Here is a 16,379-nt window from a genome sequence, read left to right as displayed (position 1 = left end):
AAATGAGTCGCAGTGAATGGGAGGACGAATGGCTGTTTGTCTGTGTGTGCCCTATGTTTGTCTGGAGAACAGTTAGGGGAGTATCCCGCCTCTTGCTCAGGGTCAGCTTGAATGAATGTTAAAAAAATCAAATTTTGACAATTAGACAACACCTCAGATATTTGTTGTGCTTTTACATACAGTTGCTTTGAATTTCTGCAACACCTTTGGTAGGATCCTGGGATGCTTAATAAATATGTGCAAATAATAAATTATTTTTACATTCATAGAAAATACATTTGTGTACAATTTGTGTGGGATCCTTGGATGATAATAAATATATGCAAATAATAAAAATATTATAGATTTTACATTTGTACAAAATAAAATACCCCCCCAATGATGACATACATGGATGATTAAATGTCCTGTTGTTTTCCAAACGCGCTGATGAAAATTTTTTTTTTCATAAAATATGAATACAATATATTTTTTCCCAGGAATTTTATTCACGTTGCATTATATTTTTCAGTGCAAGATTCAACTAAGAACTTTTCAGCTTCAAGTAATGACAATAGAAACATATTTTTGTCAGCAGTATTGTTGCTAATTCGCATTTAGCTAGTGAGCTAGATTTTAGCACGTACGGTGCAAGTCATGAGTGAAGCCTTGGTGTGTGCTGCATCTAGCGTATTGCTTTCCATCATGCTGAAAACCACAGTTGAGTTAAGGCGGGCATTTTCTTCCCTCTGCGGGGAAACAACATCCAATGAATAAATCAAATAAACACAACTTAATTAAGGAATACATACATTTAATGTCGGAGGGCCTTGAGCATCACAAGGGTTCTTGCTTTGCTTTGAAAAACAGGCTGCAAAATAGTAATAAATAGAGATAATTAGAGTGTGGTATGAAAAAGGGGGCGTGGCATCAGTGAGAGACGTTACCCATATTCTCAACCACTATGCTGCAACAAGTTGCAGGAATGGATCAAATTTGACTTACCTGGTAAGATATTCCTTTATTTGTCCCATACAGGAAAATTCCAGAGTAAATAGGTTTGAATTTTCTTATAGTCATACATATAGTCAAACAAAATGTAAACATTCGCTAGGGGCATCTGTTGACCACAACTCACAACGAAACGCAGATTACTCCTGTTGTCACTCACTCGGTCGTTTAGGCAATACCAGGTACGCCTGCATGTACCTTTTGGGACATTTGTGTATGATGGTGTAACATGAGCTCTCCAAAGTCAAACATTTTCTTAGATTTAATGAGGGTCAGAAAACACGGCCTTACATTACCTGTGTTGTTTTTCACGATGACATTGATCAGTAAGGCGATGACCAGCAGACTTAAGGCCTCGATGGAAGACAAAACCAGAAGAATCTCTTTGTGTGAACCATCAAATGGCATCACTCTTTCTAAAGAAATGAAAAGAGACACACCTGCGAATGGCCTGGCTAAATAATACCACAACTGAGTCCGTCCGTCCGTCCGTCCGTCCGTCCGTCCGTCCGTCCGTCCGTCCGTCCGTCCGTCCGTCCGTCCATCCATCCATCCATCCATCCATCCATCCATCCATCCATCCACCCACCCACCCAATTTAGGTTAATCCTGAAATGTCACCCATATTAAGAAGTTACCATGCAAATCCAGTTTTGTTCCTTTTGCAAACACGAGGCTTCCACAAGCCTCGAGAGCGCAGTAGTAGGTGGTGCCATCCGACTCACTGACATTGATGAAGATCTTATAGATGCATCGTTTGGGACTCAACCCGTCGCATTCTTCATTGGTCTTTCCATCGGCATGGACGAGACCAAAACGGGATCCAGCTCTCAGCCAGTGCACGGTGTGCCGACCCGAACACGTGTCGTTTTTCTGGTCAAAGAGCACCGAGCACAAGAGGTGGACAGGATCTCCTTGGCGCAGCGAGGATAACTGTGCTGGCCACTGACTGAGAGTGTAGTTTGACGACAAGACACCTGTGGAATCATGAATGCTTATCTACAATCGATGGTGCACATAGTTTTTTTTTTTTAATTGTAGTCATGGCCTAGGGATGCTTTTCAAACACAAATCGTCATTATGACATGATGATCGCGACAGTGTATGTTAGTGATAGACTACGGTGCACAGAACAGCTAGTAATCAAACAAAGGCACAAATTGTTCAAACAATAGCCATTTCTAATTCATCACAGTCGCAATATAAACGCCTATGTCCTTACTTTAAATTGGCTAACAGAATATACAATTTTGTCAAAGTGAGCTGCTTCACTACTTTTCTTAGTGTTGCTTTTAATGCACGAGTAGTGACCAAATGTTTTGACCCTTTTGAGCCTGAACCAGACCAGACTTTTTTTTTTTTTTTAGCAAATAGTCACATATGTCATGCAACACTGCAAGAGCAAGGCCATGGTACAATTTCCTCAAATATATTATTTCTTGTGAAAATCAAATTTTGGATGTATTAGTATCATTGCAGAAATGCAAACAGATTGCTCAAGCAGTAACAATAGCACTGGTGCTGACAGACTTTGTAAAGCGCCGAGGTACTTTTGACATAAGCCCAACGACAGGCAAGAAACAATTCACTTACATCTTTGTTGAAAGAGTGTGAGAATCATCCACAAAACAATCCTTGCATTCATTTTTCTGAGTGGAGAGACGAGGCCATGAAGAGTGTATCAACGTGCCGCCGACTGCCTTTGACCGACTGTTTCCTGTAATGTTGTTTTTATGTAACGTCGACAATAGTTTTAGGTCAGTTTGAATGGAAAGTCAAAGCCAACTTCCGAGTACACTGGAAGGTTTCCTTTTTTTATCAATCCCTTTATAAGGTCAACTACCCCAGTAGTTTGCACTTTTAAGGCCAATTTTATTCCAGTATAAAAACATATCATGTCCATATAATTGTATCAATAATACCTGACACGATTTTACCGTCCTAACGTTTCCCATTCTTAAAGTCTTATTTCCAAGAGGTTGCTTATAAAATATTAGGCATTTGTCGTAGTAGGCAATTGGTGTTGACAGCATGTGGCGCCCCACTGAAATAAACTTATAAACCTCTTGAATAAATTGCGTGACAATTGGAGATATTGTTGTCAGTGGAAAGTAGAAAAACAATAAATATAAATTAGGATGTCTATTTGAATTTTTTTGCTTTCTGCTATTCACAAACAAGGCACAAGAGGGTGCTAAAGTTAATAAAGTGATCTGTTTTTGGTGCCCAGGAAGACGTGTTGCATCGCAAAGGGAATGAGATCTATGTCAGGGAGGAGCAAGTCAGGGAAGAAGTTTCATTGCACGTGTGTTCATGCTCAATTTACAGAGAATTAATTTCAAGCTTAAATGCCGTAGAATTTTTTTTTTCTATAAACATTTCAAAGCTCATTGTAAGGCAGGAAATTAAAATGTTTTTCTAAACCAGAGTTTCTTGTATATGTGCAGGTTAAACCACAGTATTAATATAAGCAGTCGTAAACATGTTTATGAATTGCCGTAACTTTGTCATATGGAGAAATAAAAACACACATAATGGTGGTGATGCATTCAAGGACTAAGACAGAAAAAGTCAATATAGTTTCAATGGTAGTTTAATTTTAACATTCAACATCTGCATCATCAATCACTTTTGTGTTTTCAACCTGGAGAACATTGCAGTGTTTGGATTGAAATGATTTTGTCTTCTGCCTTCACATTGATGAGCTAAATAAACCAAGGCGGGTGTGGGTGGGGGAGGGGGCGTGTACACAAGAAGCAGAAGGGGCGGGTGCAAGCAAAACATAAAAAGCTTGAATTATTACGCAAATGGGGGTTAGGGCATGAAAAGTAGGAAAAGGCTAAATTGCAGATGCAAATTACAAGCTGGTGGACACATTGGTAAATGTTGTAAACAGAGTACATTAAAGTAGAATACAGTAGTGCTTTGGGTTGCAACATTCTGGATATTTTCAAAATTGCAACATTTTTATGGGCCCCACATTGAGCCTCTTCTGGCATATGCACTATGGCCACCAGGAGGCAATGTACTACAGACATACAAGGAAAGAACAATTTCGAGAAGCTGCAGTAACAGTCATTTTAGTCCTTTTTGTTATATTTTTGTTGCATTACATATTGTCTGTCTAAAATGTATTGTTAGGCAGTTTGACATCGGGTGTTTGATTTAAATACGCAACCTGTAATTTTATTTCAAAGTAATATTAATAAATGTTCTTGAGTGAAAGAATTGAAAGATTGTTCAAGTAAAGATTTGGTTGTATTGGTTTAATACCATAGATTTAATCTTGAAGGATAACCAAAATCAAAATTTCAGAAACTTCCCATGGAAATATACTGAAAACGTTCCCGTTGTAAATATTGAGTGTTTACCTCTTTGTGCCTTGTTATGGTTTTAACAGTTACATGAGGTGTTTCTAAATGTATCACATGAACAACAGGAAGCGGCTTTTTTGGTAATGGCGCAGTTTACTTTTCTGCACCGTGTTGCTGTTGCTGCGTGACAATGACTGAGTTGCGGAGTTTAGTTCATGCATCACTTTGTGGCGACGTTTTTTTAGAGACATCTGTGAAAATGAAGGTGCCACTTTTGACTTTCCTACACACTTGTTGCAGCCATCCAACATTGGGTCGAAGCAGCATTATGAATTCTGAACACATCAATGTTTGTCTTCAAACTTTGGCACAATGGTGGCATTTTAAAGCAGCGTATGTAATATCTGAGCTTCAAAGAACTGAGCACTAAAAGCGCTATTAACATCTGGGGCACTGGCTCAAGAGAAGAGAATTTCTCGTTGCCATGGTGACACCAGAACAACTTTTTTTTTTGTGGTCTGTAATGTGCTCGGTGTACCAGCCCAGTAAATTTTAAATGTCATGTTTGCGCTGCTCTGTTTGTAGAACAGCCCTTTTCGACATTTTTAACAATTATTATATAACCTGTAAATCTAGGCTATATAATCATTTTAGTTTTAAGGCATTTGTTGGCATTTGTTAGGAGGTTCACTATATGTTTGTTATCTTACCAAATGGGATATTGCTAAAATATTATGAGCCCATCTTGCGGATAAAACTGTTCAGGGTCAACAATTAAAAATGTTAAATATTTGCAATCAGAAATCACTAAGAGATAAAAGAAAAAGTCAACCGAGCGTCGTCGTCTTTGCATTTTCAAATAGTCTAAATGTAGCACCATGTAGCCTTCCTCAGGTCATTATTGGTGCTACAATTGGGTACTCAAACTCACAATTACTTCATTACGTTTCATTTCCATCACATCGACATCCAACAAATACGTATATTATTTGAGAATTATTAGTATTAAAATCCTACTTTGCCATTTTTTAAGATTAATTGTGTGGGCTAATTCACAAAAAAGAAATCAGTTCAAATCTTCAAAAGTGTGTATGCTGCTGGTGAGGTAGGGGTACAATGTAACCCCGAATCCTGTGGCTTTGCTTTCAGCCAATGAGAGGCCTGAAGGAAGTAACCTATGAGAAAGGCACGTACATTAAGACTAAGGATGCTTAAGTGAGGATTTTTGACTGTATAAATCTGCATCATGAGGTGTTTTTTGGTGTGTGTGTGTGGGGGGGGGGGGGCTTTTTTCTGAACTTGTTTCTTTTTGGGGAACTTTTAATCCTCTGATGTTTTATTCCCATTTAGGTATTCCCACCACTTCCCTAGATGATGGAAAACAAAGTTTCCAAGGTGAAGATGTCCTTCCCACCCCCAATTAGGCACATATGATTTCCCTTTTTTGACCAAAAAAGAGTGAGTGAACTTTCTCCACAACATGAGATTATCCAAAGATCATGCAAAAAAACATTAAATATACAATTAATTGGATTAAGGTATAATTTCTATATAGATTTATACATACATATAATTTTCTATATTCTTTTGTAAAGAATGTTAATCTACTTCATGGTGTAGCTTTTTGTTCTTACAAGGTACAAAATAATATCATCCTATGTAACACGTTGTATAATCAACATATTTAAAAAAAAACACCTCATCAGTCCTTACCTCATAGAAGAAGAAAATTCATCATAAAAATAAGTACTATGCTTTTTTTCCCCCTTCTTCTCACTTGTATCTTACAATATAGTTCTCTCTGCACATACACACACGCACTCACACATGCAGTCTACAAACACGCACAAATGCACTCGCACAAACGCACGCACGCACACACACGTGTCCCCATTGTGGTTTCCCCTGCAGCAAACTGGCGGCCATCGAACGGGATGTGTAAACAAAATGTAAATTGTGTTAATGGCGGTGCCAAATTCACAAGACGTGTGGGTGGGAGGGATTGAGAAAGTCATTAGAGCGGGCACCTGGCGCAGCCGCACTCCAGGGCCGTCTCCATCTCTTCGGAGTGCGAGGTGCCGTCTGTGCAGCGGAACATAACCTTCCTCCTGCGGGTCTTGCTGACGCCACAGCAGACGCCGGGCGGCGCAACGGTCTGGCACGACCGGGGGCAATCCATGCGCGGGATCTTGCTGGTGGATGTGCACGTCCTCATGGCTTGGTGCCGCTTCAGCTGCTCTCGCACCATCTCGCCTTGACATGTCAACTCTGGAGCAAAAGACATGGGGACATACGTGATTATTTGGAGACCTTATAAGGAAGGAGGGAGGGGCATTAATCAGTTAATAATCGATTCATTATTGGATCCTACTGCAAAATGGTCGGTCGTTCTCCATCACCATTTAGACACATTGAGGCTCACCGGTATCACAGGTGGGTCCGGCGTAGCCAGGCAGACAGTTGCATACAGGCTCCCCTCCCTCAGACACCCTGCACTCGCCGTGGCCGCAGCGCTGCCCCCTGCAGGCTGTGGGCTCCTGCTGCTGCTCACAGAACTGGCCCTGGTAGCCTTCGCTGCATTTGCAGCTGTAGGACGCCCCCTTGGGTACACATAAGCCGTGAACACATCTGGGGAGAGAGAATTGGGAAAATAGAGTTGTAAAAGAAGGCAACATATTTGAGGCCGACTAATTAAAATCTTCGTTGTATGCGGACCACATCATTGAAAGGCAAACTTGCTTTGAAAACAAATCTGCAGCATAGTGACCTAGCGGATCTGTCTCAGTGCAAAAATGGATGATGAATTAATGGATGGATAATATATTTTTTGGTGCCCACCTAGTGCCTTGACAGGGATTTGACACTGTGGCCTGCTCGCACAAAGTCCCGCTGCGTCCGGGCGGGCACTGACAAGTGACGCCCATTTCTCCGCCCTCTCTGCACGTTCCCTGCGCGCACACGCTACACGAGTGACAGCCCACCAGGACGCCATCGCTCTGTGGGCAGGAGAAGATATACTGAAAGTAGATATAACAGCAGTGAGGCCATCAGGTTTTCACTGGGGATGCGGGTACTTCTTAGAAATTTGCAGCGGGGGAAAGAACAGTGAAGCAGGATATAGTAAAAACAATACCTTGCCCTCGACCGGTCGCCCTCCCGTAGCTCTATAGCTCAGGTCCTGCACTTCCCCATTGATTTGGACATTGTGAATGCAACCGTTGAAGAACTGAGGCGAGCGCTCCGGACTGGGCCGAAACCCCGTGGCCAGGACTTGGTAGGGTACGCCTGGACGACGGGAAGACACGGCGTGGCGAGACAAAAGAGGAAGCTTTTTAAGGATGCAGGCATGTCCTCAGCACATCTTCAGAAGCGTGCATTTGTGCACATATGGCAAATGTCTAAACACCACCGCAAAGAGCCATACAGATATGGCTATGGATTTCTAAGTGTGCGCCGGTGTACCTCCAATGTAAAGCTGCGTGTCGTGGTCGACGGAGGGTTGGCGTGCCAGCTTGCCCAGGCTCTTGGGGGCGCCGTTGTCCACCACCAGGCTGAGCGAATGGTTCTGAATCAACAGCTCCACGGTGTGGAAAAGCCCGTCGTTGACAGACTCCACACTGTAACACATGCGCGGAAGAAAGAGGAGGCGATTTCAGTATGGTTTCAATTATGACGAATTAGAGCTGAGAGAGGAGGAAATTGCCAGACAGAAAATACGCTAAACATTTTCAGGTCAAGTGTTTACTTTTTTGTTTTCTACGTGAATCCACCAACAAGAGTAAAAAAACAAAGCAATAAAAAACTGATGTACATCAGGTACAGTGAACCCAGGTAGGGCATGGCTCTCTGCCCAAATGGTGATAATGAATGCCCATGATATTGATTATATATTCCACAAGATGGCGGCAAAGCACATTTTAATAATAGACAAGGGTACGGTCTAACTAAACAAAGCTCCTCTCTGCCAAACAAAACCAAAGCAAGCCTAAGAAATATTTGATAGTAAACCCATTTGGCCTGTTGTGCTGCTCTTTTGAAATGATCCATATTGGTCCCATTTCTTACACCACAAAAGCCTGGCATGTATTTTAACAGGGGTGTGTAGACTTTTCTATCCAGTGTAACTTATATAATTGCGGAGGCAAAGTCATAAAAAGACCCCTACTGATTTTTAATGCTAAGCATGGACAATGTTTAGCCAAACTTCAAACTCCCAGGTCAACCCTAACGATTTTGAATGATGTACGCTAAAGTCAATGACCTTTTCCACCCGTCTGTGTGAACAGTTGAGGTTTCCCCCCGCTAAGTGGTTTTAGCTGGAGGGGTGACAGCCAGCCAGAGAGACAGTGGTTTGGCACAGCTAAGAGGAAGACAAGGGGCCGGGAAGTGTTGAAAGAATATGAGGGGTGGGTATAAACTCAACCGCGGCCTCGGTTTTACATCGAAAAAAAAGATAAGGACATGAATGACACTTTTGTTGTTAAATGAGCAGTTCAGGAGCTTCACTTCAACTTTGACTGACAAAAGTTTAGACTATAGAATGATCAGATTAGGAAGACTAACAGCTAGCTTCACTGAAGACTAAATGGAAAGTGAATGCATATTTTGTCTTTATGCGCCTTTGAATGAATGGATAAAACATACGAGTGTAAAATACTAAGAGGATAATTTCAAGTGGCTCAGAGGAAGAAAAACATTGTACAAAAAAAACAATCATATTTTATCTTATATGATCATCGAAAATGCTATTAACATGCTAAAGGTTAACATTGCTATTTGAGGTTTTAGAATCCTGAAATCAAAAAAAAAATTTCTAAACTGTTTTAAAATTGCACTTTCCTGCCTTTAAGGCTGCAAATTCTGTGAACGCTTGCTTGTCTATCTATACGTGTCCTACGATTGGATGGCAACCAGTCCAAGGTGTCCCAGCCTCAAGTCAGCTGTCAGTCATCCACCTTTTTGCTTGCTTTGGTCCACTTTTGCATTGGATTACTTCATTCACATCCAAACAAAGCTGGGGACTAAAAGGCTTGTGGCATGGAAGCAGCCGACCGAATAAAGCGCATACCGGTGTCAGCGTTGGAAAACTCACACACACTACAAAGTCGAGCAAAAATAGTTCCGACACGCACTATGTTATTCTTTTTTTTCACTCCTCCCAACACACCCATGTACACATCATCATCTCAGCCCGCGTTAACCGCAATACAAACACACGTTTAAACCCATTTTCCTCAATTTATCCTCATATATAAAGCGCAGATAATTGGTTCAAGGTGTTACTCGGATTATGGAGAAATTCATGCGTTACATCAACAATGGCAGACGACTTCCTGCTTTTGAGAAAGAAAGAAAAAAAAAAAGGTTAACATCAACTGAGTTGTGCATTTTGCTGGTTTGCTGAGAGCCAAAGCAGATGTTCAACATGGTTTCTATTAGCCGCTGTGTAATTTAATAACAAACCCATCCAGGCACAGTGATGGCCTCATAGACCTCTCTCGTCTCTTCATCTTTTACTTGCTTTCGATTTTCCATTTTTATCAATCAGAATTGATGTACTCATCTTTCCAATTCAATTACTTTGAAAGTAAATGTATTTTTTTTGTCCTCATCTTTCTAATCCAATTACTTCGAAAGTAAATGTATTTTTTTTTTTTTTTTTGTCCTTGTAATTCCATTTACAGCAGGCGGGCAAATTTGTTCTCAAGGGACACTGAAAAATGATTGAAGTCATTTTTATATGTGGTCAACGTTTCTTCATACAACTGTTTATAAATATTCAATTAAATGTACACTTTTCTGTTTTGATATTATTTAGGATACATGAAATCGTATAAAATCCAGACAATATTTCAATGATGTACTACAATTTATTTAATAAATCTAAAAATGAATGAATCAAATAGTTCCTTTAATTGCTGCTATTTATATTTATTGAATATTTTTATAACGTAATTGAGTCTCATGTTTACTAATTTTTATTTACTTTGAAACAAATAATAACGTATATACTAATATTTTCATTTGAATTACAATGAAGCAACCAAATAATACATTTGATTCATTACATAGATGAAAATAACCATTTTAAAAATGATGTTCTATTGACAATAATTTGAAAAAATGCTGAAGTAATGCCATAAATACAATATTACAGGAATCGTTCCAATTGTTGCTTTAGAATCTCCTCGGGAGTTAAAATCAAAAAGCCACTGGGTGGCAGAAGAGCACAACTGACTGGACTTTTACAATGTAAATGCTGAACGTGTGCCACGTATATCTTTATACCTCAGTTGTCTGTGTAAGTTAATTAAAAGCAGCTCCTTAAGACAATTTAGTAAAAACACAGTAGGAAACACATGCACATTTAATAAAAACACACAACTAAAGGTAAAAAAAAAGCACCCTCTTAAAATCATAAACCAATTACACCCAGCCCAGATGTAATTACAAGTAATTGACTTTATCTCAAAGAGCCTCACAAAATATATGTTTGGATTCGCTCCACTTACACTGTTAAATCTAATTATGTGCTGCTGTCATTCCCCTGGACTAGATTTGTTGATTATTTAGGAATAAATTGATGGTGTTCATGCGATGCTTGTTTGTACTGCCAGTACATACAAGCGAGTCATTGTGCGTCTGAGTGCGTGTGCGAGAGCAGCCCGAGCTGATTACAGTGACACGGAGCAGACATGCTCGGCAGTCCCGTATTACCGTGGTAACCTCCATTAGTTGTTGCCGAGACGGCACAGCTGCTTTGCTCTTCTATTCATTTTTTCCCCCCCTGCTCCTCTCTTCATTAAAGCAGGTTTCTTTGAAAAGTCACACCAGTGGTCGTTGGATGCAGCATTCCAAGAATGAGCCGAGACCTTTTTCCAAGTAAAGGTTTTCTCCATCTGAATATTTACATTGCATTTGAGACTTTTAAATTTTCAACTTAGAATGTTTGAGGAATTCCTGTGGGCCAGGATGCTTTGACCACATCGACAAAAAACAACAACCCATCCCTATGGAAATGGGTTTGTCATATTTTGCTTACGCGATGCGTGCAAGGTGCAAGCAGTGCCATTCAGAATATGTACATGTCATTCTTGAACACGAGGAATTATTTGAGGGAAAAGAAACCATTTAAGTTGTAGCACTGCACCCATACAGAGAACCGCCATTATGTCAAACTGATACTCAAACTAATAAAAACTAAACCAAAACAAAGCATTTTCAAATAATAGAAATGAATACCAACTCACTTTCTTTTCAAAACTAACTGCATTGAAAAAATATAACAATAAAAAAAACAAAACTATTTTAACCCTGGTCCCATTATTTCCCGAGTCCCATTATTTTTTCCCCTCACCACTGTCTATCAGTCTGTCCTAAAGTCTGCCCCCTTGTCCCTTCAACCTTCTGCTGCTGGCCGTTGAGTAACAGTACAGGTAGACGCATTCTGTCTGACCTGATTGGAGATTAGCCTGGCATTTGGTAAAGGGCAGCGCATTAACACACAATAAATGCATTCTCATACCCACACACATGCACGCACGCACGCGCATGCAGGAACACCCACAATGGAATTAAAGCCTTTCATCTGATACAAAGCGAGTGGAAGGATTTGCACGACTGCGTCTTTACTCCGTTGCCACTAATCATGCAATTGTAATAACTTTTCAAACTAACTTTGAAACACATTGTAATATATAATTCAAAATGAAAAAAGTACGGTACATATCGTAGTGTCTGTGTTTGCCGTGCCTTTACGAGGCGGGGTTTGGTGGGTGCAATGTGATATCAGCAAATCTGTGTGACTGTCTAAGTGTGAGCTGTGGCAGACAGCAGATCAGTGAAAGTATTACAGTGCATAATACGGAAACTTCAGGGTTCCAGTGTTTGTTTACATCCGTTTACAAGCAAGATGAGATGACTCACTTCAAATTAGTGTCTGTTTTTGGCAGCCAAAGGCTGCATTAGAGCCCCCCCCCCAAAGTGCCGCTCTTGTTTTTTTTCTTAGTGCCAAAGTGCTGAGCCCAGATTGTGGAGGCAGCAAAACTTGCACAGTCCCGCGCAGCCTTGAGGTTTTGACTCTGCTCAAGCAGTAATTTTTGTTCAAATTGGGGCAGATAGGATTTGGGTAATCAAAAGGACGTAGGTAATCAAAAAATGGCACGCATTAAGAAATACATCGCGGGTTGCGGTGGAGGCTTGGGCTGGATTCATTTTGCCTCCAAACTGCTGAATAGTGAGCAATATGGAGACGGGCTGTTCAAATCAATGAATATGTCTCCCTGCCTTAACTTGGACGAATATGGGGTAAATTAATATTTACACCTCTTAATTGATCAACTCACTATACACTCTGGTTAGTTGTACTGGTTGCCCCTGGTGGACAAATACGGTTAATCGTGCTGAAGTTAAGTGTTGTGGGCAGCTGAATTCAGGTACTACGCGGGGGATACCCTGAACTGGTCGCCAGCCAATCGCAGGGCCCACAGAGACATAATAACCATTCACACTCACACCTAATTTCGATTGGCCAAACGGCCTACCATGCATGTTTTTGGGATGCGTGAGGAAACTGGAGTACCCGGAGGAAACCTACAGAGGCACGGGGAGAACATGCAAACTCCAGATTGGCCGGGGTCAGAATCGAACCCACAACTCCTAAACTGTGTGAGGCGACGTGCTAACTTGCCGCTCTGGAATTTTTCTGCTCGGAAAATGGTTGGGGACGACAATCGTAATCGTCGTCCAACTGAACAGTAGCTAATTACGTTTGGGTGAGGAGACTCGTGATTGTCAGTCAAGATTCAGCTATCTGGGTGTGGTGTATTTTGTCAGTGATCTAGAGTGGCCCGCACAATATGGGAGCAGTAAGAACGCATCTGGCCATTCTTTATCGTGGTGTGTGGGGACACTCACATTAAATGAGCATTCAACATGTTTTGAGGTGAACTCGAACAGAGATGAAAGCAGAGGGGTGTCAGTGAGCCCACAAATGGACCAAAATTGGACCACAAAAAACATTCTGAAAATTTGTCAAGATTCATGCCAGAAAAGTGGAATCACTGGACCAAATCTGTATTTTCTGCTTTTCGCGTTCCGTATTGTCCCACTACTGTATTTATATTACAACCACTTTATTGCATTTTGTTTATTTTATATTTTGTCTATTTCCATTGGCAATCCCGGCTTCCAATAGCATCTCTGATCTGATCTGTCTTTTGGCCGAGCGGGCGTGGCCCGTGTCAAGCTAACGAGAGTTGACAAGGATAATTCTCGGACTCGGTCTGTGGTTGAGTCCCCCATCCGTCCTGATACGCTCCATCCCGTCGTCATATCCGCACTTAATCATCTGCTTTCATCACTCTTCTCTGTTGGACCACCTATCCCACACACTTGAATCTGTAATAGTCTCGGGCTTTTGTCCAGCCATCTAACATCTCAATGAAGGCTGCTCTAAAAATGCAAATGTCCCTGTATTCTCGTGGATATAAATTACTTGTAAAAGTCTTGGGCCACCACTTGTTTTACTGCCAGCAGCTACAATAGGAACACCGCAGGAACCAATTCAGGAAGTTCCCGATTGACCTTGGTAGTTTGTGTTTCAGAAAGGGCTACAAATGTATTTGAAATCTCAACTACACAGGTTTTTTTCCTTGGGAGTCTAACACACAACGTTCTGTGCCACTCCTGGAGTGATTTTTAAACGATATCCCAGCTCCTTTATTTAGGGCATCTTGATGACATCCATGTCTTTTAAATGGATCATCTTTATGAACCTTCTGAGCTTCATGGAGAACATGAGCTATATCTGTTCTTCTCAGCCAGGAACTTTGTTGGTTGATCATCTTAGCCCACAATGGAGAGAAGACTTCTGGTTTGAATTTGAAATATGTCTTTTGTGACACCAGTGCTGACACACCTTGTATGATAAAGCGATCTATAAGGCAAACCACAAAATCGCCATCTGGAGAAAGGTGCAGGCACACTATTTTGGTTTGGGACAATCAAATCCGACAATTAAGGATTTTGTCATGACCAGCTGTGACAACAGCCCTAAGGTTCACGGTGTTACAAAATAATGACCTTTATGGGATCCCACGCTAAGAACTACTCCTGTACATGTGGTTTATTGGTTTTCGATGAGTTTGCCAATATCCCAAAATGTTGAACGTTGACAAAATGATTTAATGACTTTCTGCTTGTTGTACAAACTCAGCTGTGATTGGCTCCAACCCCCTGCTGTGGCCCCAAACAGGATAAGCTTAAGGAAAATGGATGGATGATTTAAGATTGTACAGCACCCCCTCCTCAAAAAAAAGCATATCCCAATGTCTTTGAGCAATAAATCTTCAACCCATAAATAAAAGGTGGCCACACTTTTACGTGTACAAATGTTTATAAATGTTTAATAAAACTCAGTGCTCATTTATGCAGAGCGCTGAAATTGCATGTTCCTCTGAAAAAGTCTGTTTTCCAGTGAAAATACCGTATTGCTTTTGATAAGTGTTTGTTAAGCCCACGCACAAGCAAGTTTGAGGAGTAAAACAGTCAACACGGAACAATTTAAATGTTTTATGACGCCTTACGGTTAAAAGTCTGAGTAAAAAATGCACAGTCGGTCGACACAATTTGGTTTGACGCGAGTATTTCTGTTAAGGTACAATCGTGGTCTGTGCAAGAGAAACAAAACATTCCTGACGGCCTTCGGTGGTTTCCAGAAAGTGTCTGATTATATAAAAGTATGACTAGGCAGCTCACTGATTTTTATTCGGTGTTTGGTTTCACATCTTTGCTTTGTATAAGGCTGCATGATTAGCAGTGTTCAAAATCAATTGTTGACATCCCTCTGGCTAATTTTATAGTCTGTCTGCTAATAACTGGGAAATAACGGTTTAAATTTACAGTCTCAACTTGAACTTGGCTTTTGGGAATACGACCAAAGACTGTCGTTTTGGTTAGTTTTTTTCTGGAGGGACATTTTCCAGATATGCAGATTTTCATCTTTCGTCCATCACCTCCTTTCTCCGTCAAGTTAGGTGAACTTCTCCGAAACTATTTCACAGCCTGTTTATGTTCCAGTCACCTTAGTAAGTGTAGAGATGTTATCTTGGATTATCATCTCTTTTACCCCAAATTACTGCGGAATCTCAAATTCTATGAAAATGTGAACGTATCTTCGATACAATATCCAAAGGCTTAAGGCCGGCTAACACACATGAATGAGGTCTCTTGTGCGGACCTTTTGAAGTCTCACCTCCAAAGACTTTTGTTGTCTTTCTCTCGGGTCCACCGCCATCTCGTGGGGATTACGATGGAATTTTGGGGAGTTGGTATTTGTTTATAAAGGGAAACGTTCTGCTATGGATTTGCGAGTCTGTATGGGCGTTGGGAAGAATCAGTCTGTGGATTACGTGCTTGGCCGAATCAGCAGCTACTAAAAAAGTCCACAAAATCAAAGCCCAATTGAAATTGTAACCTTCAATATATGAGTCATGACTTATCTACCACTTTGATGTGCTGTTTGTAAAGCAGTCATTGCTGAAAATAAGACGAACGTTTTGTTTCACTTAGCCAGTGTTGAACAAAACTGAATTTTTGTGTCACTGTTTTGCACATTTTCAACAGTGTTTATCACCTTCAACACAAATTCCAATCCACATTGCACCTAAATGCTTAAAGTTGAATACATAGTATTCAAATTCCCAAGTGAGAAAGTGGCACAGCGGACAAGCCGGCCACCAATTTGAGAGGATCTCGGGACGCCTGTTAGCTCGTGGGCTAGCTAGTGGTGAGCGCTTTTTGTCGCGGCATAGACATGAGGATAAATCCTAGCTGAAGGAGGCTTTAAGCAGATATATTTTCACAGCTCAAATATGTAGGGTTATATAGGCATTCAAAATTAATAACGAAAGTAGTTTCCACGTTTCAGATGAGCGTGGTTCGGCATTCGGCACATTCTGCCTTCCAGATCGGAAAGGACAGCTCTGTAGATCATAACACCCAGGAGGGCAATCAACAAACCCCGATTGAGGAAAAATGAGAAACCCTTTGTGTGTGTGTGTGTGTGTGTCTGAC

General features: G+C 40.9%; 2 protein-coding genes across 6 annotated transcripts in view; both read right to left on the bottom strand.

Annotated features, from left to right (window-relative positions):
• Positions 1 to 466: 466 nt before the first annotated feature.
• On the bottom strand, positions 467 to 6,150 carry LOC125986748 (uncharacterized). 4 transcript variants are annotated; one of them, XM_049750625.1, is made up of 6 exons: positions 2,584 to 3,415; positions 1,629 to 1,967; positions 1,287 to 1,406; positions 1,118 to 1,188; positions 792 to 850; positions 467 to 728 (listed from the first exon to the last, which is right to left on the bottom strand). In XM_049750625.1, the coding sequence occupies exons 1-5, from the start codon at positions 2,633 to 2,635 to the stop codon at positions 794 to 796; spliced, it is 639 nt and encodes a 212-aa protein (XP_049606582.1). In that variant the 5' UTR covers positions 2,636 to 3,415; the 3' UTR covers positions 467 to 728; positions 792 to 793. The 4 variants fall into 4 exon arrangements, 2 of the variants coding, with proteins under 2 accessions (XP_049606582.1, XP_049606574.1); XR_011086527.1 differs by adding an exon at positions 6,018 to 6,150 and having other exon boundaries at positions 630 to 728; positions 792 to 1,188; positions 2,584 to 2,707; XM_049750617.1 differs by lacking the exon at positions 1,118 to 1,188.
• The window catches only part of slit3 (slit homolog 3 (Drosophila)), a 168,110-nt gene continuing 155,298 nt past the window's right edge, over positions 3,568 to 16,379 (bottom strand). For both annotated transcript variants that reach the window (XM_049750086.2, XM_049750076.2), the window contains exons 34-38: positions 7,767 to 7,921; positions 7,438 to 7,589; positions 7,143 to 7,300; positions 6,727 to 6,932; positions 3,568 to 6,572 (exon numbers count right to left, since the gene is read on the bottom strand). In XM_049750086.2, the coding sequence (XP_049606043.1) occupies positions 6,319 to 6,572; positions 6,727 to 6,932; positions 7,143 to 7,300; positions 7,438 to 7,589; positions 7,767 to 7,921 (925 nt within the window). In that variant the 3' untranslated portion in view covers positions 3,568 to 6,318. The remainder of the gene's footprint in view (positions 6,573 to 6,726; positions 6,933 to 7,142; positions 7,301 to 7,437; positions 7,590 to 7,766; positions 7,922 to 16,379) is intronic.

This window comes from Syngnathus scovelli, chromosome 1 (assembly GCF_024217435.2).
Source record: "Syngnathus scovelli strain Florida chromosome 1, RoL_Ssco_1.2, whole genome shotgun sequence".
Taxonomy (NCBI): Eukaryota; Metazoa; Chordata; class Actinopteri; order Syngnathiformes; family Syngnathidae; genus Syngnathus; species Syngnathus scovelli.
Note: the sequence above shows the minus strand (reverse complement) of the source record. Positions and strands in the feature narration are given on the sequence as shown.

Bases quoted from the DNA above. Each gene is read 5' to 3' on its own strand.
- LOC125986748 (XM_049750617.1), bottom strand. From the start codon at position 2,635: ATGAATGCAAGGATTGTTTTGTGGATGATTCTCACACTCTTTCAACAA. The intron at 1,968-2,583 runs GTAAGTGAATTG...ATGATTCCACAG, and splicing joins CACACTCTTTCAACAAAGAT to GTGTCTTGTCGTCAAACTAC. The intron at 851-1,286 runs GTAATGTAAGGC...ACTATTTTGCAG, and splicing joins CATCGTGAAAAACAACACAG to CCTGTTTTTCAAAGCAAAGC.